General features: G+C 37.5%; 1 protein-coding gene across 2 annotated transcripts in view; it reads left to right on the top strand.

Annotated features, from left to right (window-relative positions):
• Positions 1-13,033, top strand: part of LOC127424484 (membrane-associated guanylate kinase, WW and PDZ domain-containing protein 1-like) — a 75,561-nt gene that overhangs the window by 19,231 nt on the left and 43,297 nt on the right. For both annotated transcript variants that reach the window (XM_051669751.1, XM_051669752.1), the window contains exons 2-4: positions 232-521; positions 7,920-8,036; positions 12,504-12,623. In XM_051669751.1, coding sequence (XP_051525711.1) covers positions 242-521; positions 7,920-8,036; positions 12,504-12,623 — 517 coding nt within the window. In that variant the 5' untranslated portion in view covers positions 232-241. The remainder of the gene's footprint in view (positions 1-231; positions 522-7,919; positions 8,037-12,503; positions 12,624-13,033) is intronic.

The following is a 13,033-nucleotide window of genomic DNA, read 5'->3' on the forward strand; positions in this document are numbered from 1 at the left end:
GAGTGTCCTCTGTTCACTATGTAAAGCGCTTTGAGTGTAGTGTCAGAAAATCGCTTATAAATGTAACATTCATTCATTCAGAAGTTACATTTTTGTACAAAACAATCCTGCTATTATAGTCAAATCATCTTTAAAGTTTCAAATTTGCAGACATAATAGATTGATGTATACTGGTTTGTAATACTTTACTACTTTTTCTTTATCTCTCCCTCTATCTCTTTTTTTTTTCAGCACTGTCAACATGTCTAAGGCCACTGTTAAGAAGCTGCACTGGCGTTCGAAAGTGCAGGAGAGCTTCGTCCCACTGGGCGGAGCCTCAGGAGAGCTTGGCGTGGCCATTGGGGGTGGGGCGGATTATGGAGAGTTCCCATTTGTCACAGCAGCACCTGGAGGTGGAGCCACAGTTGGTGATATCATCCTAGAGATTGGGGGTACACCTGTCTTGGGATTGACCTTGGGAGACGTCAGAGGGGTTCTGAACTCATGTCCACATCCCATCCGGATCAAAACAGTCTTACCAGGTACTTTATTTATTATCGAGAGGGAATAATTAATTAATAATGAGAGGGAATTGGGTTGTATGTGGCTGAGAACCATAAGTAGCATAACCCCAGATCAAGTAACTTGAGAATAGTTACTGCTGTGTCTATATGCAGTGCTATTAACCCCATTTCGCAATAGTAGCAGGCCTGTGCATTGACCAACTCCTAATTTGCATCAGATAAGAGAGGCGCAATGCAAAGGGAAGCATTCCTGGATTTTCTCTGATTCTCTGAATGGCATAAAGTTGACAGAGTAAAACTTATGATTTCCCACACACTATTTTTCGATCCTCACTCTGCAAAAATATTTCTTTTTTTAAAAAGAATGTTTAAGCATCTTTGAGAACATCTTTTGAATCAAGTTTTTTTTCCAAGTGTGTTCGTTAAGTTTATTTTACTAATTCTTTTGAATAATATTTTTTTTTATCAAGTTAAATTTGACAAAATTTAAAGTAAAATATAAATTTGACTTTTTTTCCCCACTTTTTTTTAAGATTATAAAAATAAGCTTTATATAATCTTGACAATAATCTTGTTTTAAGAATGTTGTGATTTTTCTACTGAAAAGCAAAACAAAAATACTCATGATTAGGAATTTTTTTTTTATTTTATTTTTTTTTTTTTCAGTGCAACTCTCAAAGTGGATCATCATTAGTAACTGGAATATTGATATTAGATTATTGTGTCTTGTTTTTATCCATAGCGACACTACAAGCCCCCCACCCCCAACCCTGCTTTGCCCCCCCCTTGGAGTCCATCCAGAATCACACTGTTGGAAGATCACAGTGGCGATAGGGGATATCAGTAACTTTCCAGGTCACAGGTCATCCTTACCTGGGGTTAAATCTATGACCTTTGCATTACCAGCATGGGCCTTTATTGACAAGGCTGTAACAACCCACTTCTTTTCATTGTTTCTATTTTATGTGACATTGGGATGTTTTAACTGCATTTCATTGAAGTCATTTTTTGTAATAGAGCTTTATACCCACTGACAATATACAGCCCCAAGTACCTCATACTAGTGTTGACATCTTTCTCCTAAGTGTCATTTTCCCTAAGGATTGGGTTATCCTTACCTAACCTGCCTGAATATGTCAGTTCAAGATGTTCCATGGGGATTTAATTTACCATATTCATGTCTAGCAGGAGTACAGGCTGGTTTACTTCAGTACTTCAAGATAAAGTGTCAGGAATTCTTAGTTTTCTTGATGCCACTAATTAATGCTTAAAGGCATTTGTACACATGCTTAGATTTGTCAACACAGTGTCTTGAATTAACAAGGGAATGCCAATATATTCTGTTTGGTTTGTGAAGTACAGTATTATTTGTATAACAAATTAGGTTTCTAAAATCTCTTAAATATTAATTAAATTAAACAAAATTTTGCAATTAGGAATTAAATGGTTGAGGGTGCCCACTTTTGTAGAGACAGTATCTACAGTGACTGTAGCTCAACTTGTTGAGCATGTTGCTAGCAACGCCAATTTCATGGGTTCGATTCTCAGGGAATATACAAGCTTATCTAAGATCAAATGTATACTTTGCATGCATTGTAAGTCATTCACAGTGTCTGCCAAATGCATAAATGTAAATGTTACAGTTGTGCTCAAAGTTTGCATACCCTTGGAGAATTGGTAATATATGTACCATTTTTAAATAAAACATGAGTGAGCAGGCAAAACACATTTCTTTTATTTCTTATGGGATTCATATTCAACTGTAGGTTATAATAGAATGGCACAATCATAAAACAAAACATGGCAACAAAGAAAAAAATGAAATGACCCCTGTTCAAAATTCTGCATACCCTTAGTTCTTAATACTGTGTATTGCCCCCTTTAGCATCAATGACAGCGTGCAGTCTTCTGTAATAGTTGTCTATGAGGCACCAAATTCTTGCAGGTGGTATAGCTGCCCATTTGTCTTGGCAAAATGCCTCCAAGTCATGCAAAGTCTTTGGTCATCTTGCATGAACTGCACGTTTGAGATCTCCCCAGAATGGCTCGATGATATTAAGGTCAGGAGACTGTGATGGCCACTCCAGAACCTTCACCTTTTTCTGTTGTAACCACTGGAGGGTCAACTTGGCATTGTGCTTAGGGTCATTGTCGTGCTGGAAAGTCCAAGAACGTCCCATGCGCAGCTTTCATGCAGAAGAATGCAAATTGTCTGCCAGTATTTTCTGAGAACATGCTGCATTCACCTTGCCATCAATTTTCACAAGATTCCCCGTGCTTTTAGAGCTCACACACCCCCAAAACATCAATGAGCCACCAACATGCTTCACAGTGGGGATGGTATTCTTTTCACTATAGGCCTTGTTGACCCCTCTCCAAACATAGCGCCTATGGTTGTGACCATAAATCTCTATTTTGGTCTCGTCACTCCAAATTACAGTGTGCCAGAAGCTGTGAGGTGTGTCAAGGTGTTGTCGGGCATATTGTAACCGGCTTTTTTGTGGCATTGGTGCAGTAAAAGCTTCTTTCTGGCAACTCGACCATGCAGCTCATTTTTGTTCAAGTATTGTTGTATTGTGCTCCTTGAAACAACCACACCGTCTTTTTCCAGAGCAACCTGTATTTCTCCTGAGGTTACCTGTGTGTTTTTCTTTATATTCCGAGCAATTCTTCTGACAGTTGTGGCTGAAATCTTTCTTGGTCTACCTGACCTTGGCTTGGTATCAAGAGATCCCCGAATTTTCCACTTCTTAATAAGTGATTGAACAGTACTGACTGGCATTTTTAAGGCTTTGGATATCTTTTTATGTCCTTTTCCATCTTTATAAAGTTCCATTACCTTGTACTTTTGACAGTTCTTTTCTGCTCCCCATGGCTCAGTATCTAGTCTGCTCAGTGGATCCTCGTGAGAGCTAACAAACTCATTGATTTATTTATACACAGACACTAATTGCAATTTAAATAGCCACAGGTGTGGGAAATTAACCTTTAATTGCCATTTAAACCTGTGTGTGTCACCTTGTGTGTCTGTAACAAGGCCAAACATTCAAGGGTATGTAAACTTTTGATCAGGGCCATTTGGGTGATTTCTGTTATCATTATGATTTAAAAAGGAGCCAAACAACTATTGTGATAATAAATGGCTTCATATGATCACTATCCTTAAATAAAAGACAATCAATCAATCAATGCCAAAATTTCACAATTTCTGCCAGGGTATGCAAACTTTTGAGTACTTTAAAATTTATAGAAGTAGAATTGGTATTTATGAAAACATTCAGGAAGACAAAATATACATTGAGTAAACATAAAAGCATCTGCACCATGCAGTATCTACTTTTATCTTTTTACTTTTTTTTAATCTTTTGCTATGTTTTGAAAACATATAAAAGTGATGATAAATTTAGTTTTAGCTACTTTATGAATTACATGTTGTTAAAGGGATACTTCACCCAAAAATGAAAATGCTGTCATCATTTACTCACCATTATGTTGATCCTAAACCCCTAACTTCCTTCTGTGGAACACAAAACGATATTTTAGGCAAAATGTTAGGGACTGACAGCCTCACTCACCTACTATTCTCAATGTAAAAAAAAAGGTTAGGGTTAGGTAGGCGAACTATCCCTTTAACAACATCATGTATAAAATGATCCTGATATCCTGTAGCTGTGCCAGGTCTCCACCTTCCCCCAGTCAGTGGCGCCTGCAGCTGTACAGCCGTAAGCACTGTGCATACCATGAGCGCTCCGACTGACCTGAGAAATATTTACTCTCAGAATAATTCAGCAATCATGAAAAGTGTCCCGTATTTCTGTTGGCTGTTTAAAAGAACTAGCAATGCCCAATTTGCGAATGAATAATTCTTTTGAGACAGTTCTTTTCATTGAATTGGCCACATGGGCTTGCAAAGCGGTCTGAATCGATTCGTGATTCAGTACAATTAGTTCGAACCGCTCTCTCACTGAATCATTTGGAGCGGTTTCTCACACAGTAAAACAGTATCGGGATATTTACGAATACAGAGAACAAACAGCGTTGGATACAGTGGAAATGTACCAACAATCAACTGAAACAAAAGTCTGTCTTTTTGAGAGGTAACTTTGAGAAACTTGAGCTAATGCTGTGTCATGTGAACAAGGGACTGAACGTGTTTTTGTGTCCGCTCGTGCTGTTTTTCAATCGTTTTCCATATAATAATTTGCTAGATGGATGTCTTTTGACAACTGCATCACGTTTCACTGTGTTTTTAGCATCTCTCACTGGAGCGCTGCATTTTTAGATGCTGTCAAGTTAAAAATAACTTTTTCAACTGATAAAAACGCGTCTCGAGACACCTGCGTTCTGCTCTATTAGTTGTGGTGCATTTTGCTTTTTTAGCTGTCTGTCTGAACGCTTACTGGAAGAAATGCTTTAGCCAGTAGTTACAAGAATGCTACTCATACTCAGGAATATAAAACAAATGCTTATCTCAAAGTCACCAGAATTGAACGCTTTGGTGTTGTTTTTTGCAACAACAAAAAAATCTCACAGGGGAGCATGACCCCGAACCCCCGTAGATATAAGGTTTATTAGGCAGATTTCTGTGCGTACCCTCAGATTAAATCCTGCAGGCGCCCCTGCCTCCAGTCCACCACACTCTATTACTTAACCTCTCTTGAAGTCTCAGCCCTGGCCGGCCGGATTGATCGCTGTCAGTGTGGGGGTGGAGCCCAGCATCGGCGAGTATTAGGGCAGACAATCCCCATCCACAGTGTATAAAGACCATCAATATCCTGTATGATAGGAAGCTGCCTGTCATCTAAGGTCATAACGCACTTTAAAAAATGAATAGATTTAAAGGAAATGACTCATACTACCATGAGTCCTTGAGGACTTTAAGGGGTTTTATCATGTGCTGAGATTGTGTGCGGAAAGAAAGGACCACCAGATTATATTAAGTGCAAAAATCTATATCTAGAGACAGAGCAGCCCTGGTTAGGTGCTCTGCAGTGTTTGTTTGTGACAGTAGCACACTGACCTGAAAGACTTCTGCAGTCACAGTGCAGTCTCAATGTGTTTGGAGCTGAGAATGAGTGTGGGAGGTCTGAAATATTACTGTGGTAACCTGGGGTGTGTGGTATTAGGGCAAGAGACATTGCAGCAGTTTTAGTAAGGTGTTACTTTTAAAGAGCATTTCAGTTTGTTTATTTTCAGACCAGCGTCTTTTGACAGTGACACTTTTTTACTTCACGTTTTTGCTGTATTGCCATGGTGACAGCAGTGTTCTTTTTGTAAATTTGTTAACAGTGCTGTTACAAAAAGAGTTTTCAGATTGCTTCATTGCATCCTTAATCATCTAAGATGATAGATTAGTGTCAACATCTCCTGATATTTCCAAGTGGCTATGTGCATCTATGGGTGTATCTTCAACTTCAGGCACTTTCAGCACTGTGAATTTCTAGAAAGTTAAATCCTGTTAAAACATACTTAATAGTATATTACATTTGTTTACTAACAATGGACTATAGTGTATGTACTGTACATGCATCACAAGAGATTTATGCCTTTTTTATTTATCTTTTTCTGTTGAAAGTAGCCACAGTGTAATTTCCATTACATCTCAAATTCTGTATTGTGATTAATAGAATTCTGTGGTGGAAATGACATTTCTAACATAAAAAAAAAAATAATGATAATAAAAATGAAAATGACTCCTTTGTTTTGCTAAGGCTAATATAGCTAACATTTTACGTATCCTAAATATACACAGTTCAATAATATTTTCACACTTTTGCATAATTTAGCAAAATAGCACCTTGATTTGAAATTACGCCCAATAAAATATCCTGCTCACAAGTTATTTTTATATAGATTTTTCTTTGTTTTCTTTAAACATCACTTGTCTCACATTTCATCTCAAACATGATTTTCACCTACAATTTTGGTTAACTTGGTTAAAGGAATCGTTCACCCAAAAATGAAAATTCTCTCATCATTTAGTCACCCTTATGCCATCCCAGATGTGTATGACTTTCTTTCTTCAGCAGAACACAAATGAAGATTATTAGAACAATTTCTCAGCTCATTTGGTCCATACAATGCAAGTGAATGGGTGCCAAAATGTTGAAGCTCCAAAAATCACACAAGTCAGCATAAAATTAATCCAATTTAAAACTCCAGTGGTTAAATCAATGTCTCCAGAAGCCATTTGATAGGTGTGAGTGAGAAACAGATCAATATTTAAGTCCATTATTACTATAAATTCTCCTCCCTGCTAAGTTAGTCTCCACTTTAACTTTGACTTTCACATTCTTCTTCTTGTATTTTTGGTGATTCACATTTTTCATGCAAACGCCCCCTACTGGGCATAGAGAAGAATTTCTAGCTAATTTCTTTTTTTATCTGTTTCTCACTCACACCTATCAAAATGCTTCTGAAGATATGGATTTAATCATTGGAGTCATATGGATTACTTTTATGCTGCCTTTATGTGATTTTTGGAGCTTCAAAATTTTGGCATCCATTCACTTATATTGTATGGACCTACAGAACTGAAATATTCTTCTTAAAATCTTAATTTGTGTTCAGCAGAAGAAAGAAAGTCATACATATCTGGGATGGCATGAGGGTGAGTAAATAATGAGAGAATTTTCATTTTTGGGTGAACTATTCCTTTAACAAGTACACTAACTACACTAATCAGGGGCAAAATTGATTGGTATGGTGGAAATGACGGAATAACTGTGGGACAGTCGTAATTTTAGAAAAATTAAAAAGTCATTTTCACACGACACATTTGGAAATGGTTTGTGTTTATTTTACTCTTAAAATAATCATAGTTTTAAAAATAATAATTTGTAATAATTTTTTTATACATATTTTCGTAGTTTTATATTAAAAGTCTGGGTCTGGGACAAGGCTAAAACTATACATAAAAGGCAGTTTTATTTTGGCCTTCATATGACAAAAATAAAAAAATCCCTATTTTTTATTAAAAAACATAGAAAAATCCCTATGTGAGTATGTAAAATATTTTATTACACGTCTCTCTGTAATACTTGATTCTGATTGTTCAATGGCAACATTCTGCCATCAGATATTTTTTTATAATGAACACTAAACTGTATAATTGACTGTTGTCCATGGCAACCAATCTCCTACACTGCTAGTTTCACTCTTTCTTCTCACACAATGAAATACATTTTCCATTTATTTATTTATTTGGTAAGCAGCCATGTAATAAGCATGATTATGTACAGTCAGCTGGTCATTATCACAAAATAAACCCCTTCAGGATGTTCCAAGACCCCTCCATTTAGCATCAGGGTCCTATCACCCTGTCTGGGTTTATTTTGAGATGATGACTGGCTGACTGTACATTATCCCTTAATTGGTTGTCATAAGATATAGACTTCTGCTCTTTGTCATCTTTAGGTTCAACGCTCTGTAAGGATTTAAGACTTTACCTGAGTAAGTGTTTCACACCAGGATCCATGGACAGCCAACTCCAACAGGTCATTCGAGAGAACCTCTACCTGCGCGCCGTGCCCTGTGAGTGACCTACAGATACATACATGCATAAATTATCCTGTAATACAACTGCATTCAATACACAAACAGATACATAGATTTAGACACAACCAGACACACAGAATTGCACATAGATATAGAGAAAATGAAGTGCTTCAGTAAGCAAAAACATGCATGCCATCACCTCATGCTTTAATGCTTTTAAAGATTGTAAACAAATCCAGTTTACGTTTATGTCAAACCTCATGTGGAGTCAAAGGTTCAGTCACTTTGTGGCAAAGTAATGCACTTTAACCACTGTCATGGCAACTGTCATCAAATGTCACAGCAGTGCACTCATTATGAACCGCTCCATATTTTGCCTTGGCAACAAAACCGCAATTATTTTCTGAAACGATTGCATGCATGTTTTAATGTATAGCTCCTGCCGGTTCCTTTAAAACATCAGCATTTGTTCACCATCACAGCTGATGCATTAAATCAGCCCCGCATGATTCACATTTTGCCTGTTTCCTGCTCTTGAATCCCAAAGCTGCACATTTATCTTTTTCTCCAGCAAGAGGTACCCTGCTGTGCCTTTCAGCACTCCTGTGCCTGTGCACACACACACACACACACACACACACAAACACATAAGCACCCAAACAAACAACCACTCACATGTACTTATGAATGTGCACTCAAGCACACTCATTTCAATACACAAACAGCATGCACACCCATTCGCATAATGTTTTATCTGTCTGTTCAATTACGTAGCCTATCTATTCAAAGTTACTAGGTTTCCCGAATAAGACATTTATTCAAAATGCTTCATATTGTGACACTAAAAAGCAGTGAATCTTAAATGTCACATCTCTGAAATGATTGAACGCAATTAGAAGATTGTAGAAGAGCTCTTCTTTTCTCTTCTCTTGAGAAAAAATGGCACAGGCTTGTTAGTGTAAAAGGTAATGTTCTTTTGAACCAGGTGCAAAACATCATGCTAAATGGAAAGGATTCAGTCGTAATGGGGCATTCAAGTCAACATGAAATCCAAATTGGCCTTGTCTTAAAACACATTTCTGGTCTTATTGTGCATGATTCACAATTCTTATCAGTGCACATTATTCTAAAGAAAAATAATGCCTTCGTAATCTTGATTTTATTGTAAAGTATTAATTTGCGCCATCTCTGACATTACCCATTCCTCCTATTTTTCCACCACCTGGCTCTGTTTTGGTATGTAACACTCACTTTTTCTGATCCCAATGGATAAAAATCAAGTCCCGTCCTACATATTTTTCTCTTTCAATATCCTGTTTCACTGTTTCATATGTCAGATTACAAAAGTTAAATGGGTTGCAAACACTGATTCATGGTAACTTAAATGATCAGATCATTTTGTGAACACATTCACTTATCAAAACTGTGTTGCTTGTTTTACATAAATATTAGACATGCTAATAACTGTAATAATTTAGGTCCTCAATGTCTAAATCTTTAATGTTTCATCATGCATGTTCATTAAAGACCAGCAAGATTAATTTCCGCCCAGAGTGGATGTAAGGGGTGCATGTGCAATGTATTAAATGTTGCATAAAACTTGTCATTATTTCAAGAGATAACCGCAGATATGCCATTTACATGTGCTGCCGTAAGGAATAATGCATTACAGGCTCTGTAATGTCATAAACAGAGTGCATAATACCTAGGGACAATGCAGTGTTTTATTTATAATGGAATGATTTATTGTATATGGGGGCTGAAGGCTTTTAAGTCATTACAGTCCTGCTTTGTGTTGAATAACTGTGTGCAGCCTATAATGTCTTTGTATTAAATGCACTACCTCATAAAGCAACATAAAACCTCCCCTCTGGAGTCTTGAGAACTTTTGTTTCAAAGCAATTGGTTATGTTGGCAAGGTCAGTTGATCAAAGCGTGCCAGTTACTCACTGATTGTATATATTTGTACTGAAATGCTGGAGAGGAGTTTTTAGTTTAGCATAATTCAGGATGCACATCGGCATCGGTAATCTGCCTCAAGAAAATCTACTTTACTAACTTTCATATAAGAGAGAAAGCCGAGAGAGAGCTGTTTAATCTCATCACTGTGGGCTTATACTGTAGAAGTGCAAGTGATTTGAAGTGTGTATGAAATCATAATCAGGTTTCACTGCACACCGTTGAAGTTGTATGCAAAGAGAGACGCAAACACAAATATTATTCTACTATTTGTATGCAGTAAGTAAAACCTTTTACATAACTCACTATTTCTACTCATGAAGAACCCTTGAATGAATATCCTCATTTGACACTGTCACATTAGACATTACTCTCCGCCTCTTTTTTTTTACTTCAAGGCCAATCAACTGGCTACAAGTCCTGTGAACAAGTGTGACAGCTGTGTTTGTGTTTTCTCTGTGGTCTGCAGTTACAAATTTAAAAAACATCAAAGCGACAGGCCTCCTGGTGATGCCATCCGGAGATTTTTCTCTCTCTTTTTTTTTTTCTTCAAAAAATGCATTAGATTTTTAGCCAAGGAAAGATGCAACCTTATGAAAAAATAATGGGCAATCTCTAAAACTGCCCCATGTAACATCTTTAGTAATACTGGACTGTCTCTTTTTAGATTGTGGCAGGTGAATTGAGAAATGGCAATTTACAGCCAATAAATGTTTCTTCTCTTGAAGAATAATTAAAAATGATCTTGTATTTTTAATTATTATCACCAATAAACAAATGTTTGTCCCTATTAAAATAGGATTATTGAGCTATTTTTCCACATACACCGATCAGCCACAACATTTAAACCACCTGCCTAATATTGAGTTGGTCCTCCTTGTGCCGCCAAAACAGCACCAACCCCGCATCTCAGAATATCATTCTGAGATGCTATTCTTCTCACCACAATTGTACAGAGCGGTTATTTGAGTTACCGTAGACTTTGTCAGTTCAAACCAGTCTGGCCATTTTCTGTTGACTTCTCTCATCAACAAGGCATTTCCGTCCACAGAACTGCCGCTCACTTGATGTTTTTTTGTTTTTGGCACCATTCGGAGTAAATTCTAGAGACTGTTGTGCGTGTGAATCCCAGGAGATCAGCAGTTACAGAAATACTCAAACCAGCCCATCTGGCACCAACAATCATTCATGCGATTATCTAGTCAGTCAATCGTGTGACAGCAGTGCATAAAATCATGCAGATACGGGTCAGGAGCTTCAGTTATTGTTCACATCAACCATCAGAATGGGGAAAAAATGTGATCTCAGTGATTTAGATCTTGGCATGATTGTTGGTGCCAGATGGGCTGATTTGAGTATTTCTGTAACTGCTGGTCTCCTGGGATTTTCATGTTAAACAGTCTCTAGAATTTACTCTGAATGGTGCCAAAAATAAAAAAATATCCAGTGAGTGGTAGTTCTGTGGACTGAAACGTCATGTTGATGAGAGAGGTCAACAGAGAATGGCCAGACTGGTTCAAACTGACAAAGTCTACGTAACTCAGATAACCGCTCTGTACAATTGTGGTGAGAAGAATGCTATTCTGTGATGCGGGTTGGTTCTGTTTTGGTGGCACGAGAAGGACCTACACAATATTAGGCAGGTGTTTTTAATGTTATGGCTGATTAGTGTATATCAACCAAACAGTGGTGAAACTGCACCTGTCACAAAAACATGAAGACTTAATTTAGTTCCTTATATTTTAATTTTGGTATATTTTAAGGTATATTTCTCATAAGTGTCAACTCATGGAGTTCTGGAGAAAAGAAAAAAGTTTAGGCAGATAAACTTATGTTTCAATCCTTAACTATATGAAGGACTTGCCACCGAGAGCACTGGGACTTTTCCCATTTGGCAGATCAAGCAGTGGGCTGGTCGATCGAGTGGGCTGATGTGACTAAATGGTCGCATTTTTTGACCATTTTTTACCACCCGTGCAACTACAAAATTGCCCCACTGTTATTTATTAAGCGCTTCCATTTACTATTGCACATGGGAAACACCAAATACCCCTATTTTTCCCCATTTGATTAAACCACACAGCACATCCGTTTGCTGCAGTGCGAGAGCAGAGCAGGACCGGCCCACTCACACAGCGCTGACGAATTTGCAGTGCTCTGTGGTCGTGTCGCACAGTCCATTAGTAAACACAGCGTGAGATATGTAAACCTTAAAGGCTCCATACAAAGCTTGTTGAAACCAGATTAAACAGCCTTGAAATTCTAAACAGCAGTGACAAGGTAAACTGGAAAACATCATGTCATTCACAACTGTAGTTAAAGATTGTGGGGGAACGCGCAAGCCTGAATATTTCTAGGGTTGATTTGTTTTTTTTGTCCCAGTCCTGGTTCTTAATAAGGTTACCGACCAACTGGTGAGATTTATTTACTCGCCAAAGCCAAATTTTACTTGCATTTGGTGCTTTACAAGTGTTAATTTTGGATCCTGTTTGTAACTATGTTTATGTCATATATAAATGTTTGCATCCCTGCTCTCTGACTCAGGTACGACCAGGCAACCACGGGACGGAGAGATCTCAGGGGTGGATTACAACTTTGTATCCATTGAGGAATTCTTCTCCCTGGAGGAGTCTGGAGCCCTTCTGGAAAGTGGGAAGTTCAAAGGTCAAAATCAATCTCTCATCTAACTTCTTTATAATTAGTGCACTTTTGGGATGGATCACCGAAAAATGACAATTCTGTCAACATTTACTCACCCTCATGTTCCAAAGCCTATGATTTTTTCTATTGAAGGAGATGTTATGGAGAATGTTATCCTCAGTCACCATTCACTTTCATTGCAATATTAAATAAAAATTGACACTTTTGACTTTCTTAATACATGTTCCATTGGTGCATGTTTTTCCAAAAACAAATAAATAAATAAAAATCATAATCCATTACCAAAATGCAATAATTTTCTCCCCCTCTGAAAAGACTTTACATTTGACTAAACCTCTTATTTTCCAACTTCTACCCTCCAATCGCCTCACTCAACTCTCATTTTCATTACAATCTTATCAATTCCCATGTAT

Source organism: Myxocyprinus asiaticus, chromosome 33 (assembly GCF_019703515.2).
Source record: "Myxocyprinus asiaticus isolate MX2 ecotype Aquarium Trade chromosome 33, UBuf_Myxa_2, whole genome shotgun sequence".
Classification (NCBI taxonomy): Eukaryota; Metazoa; Chordata; class Actinopteri; order Cypriniformes; family Catostomidae; genus Myxocyprinus; species Myxocyprinus asiaticus.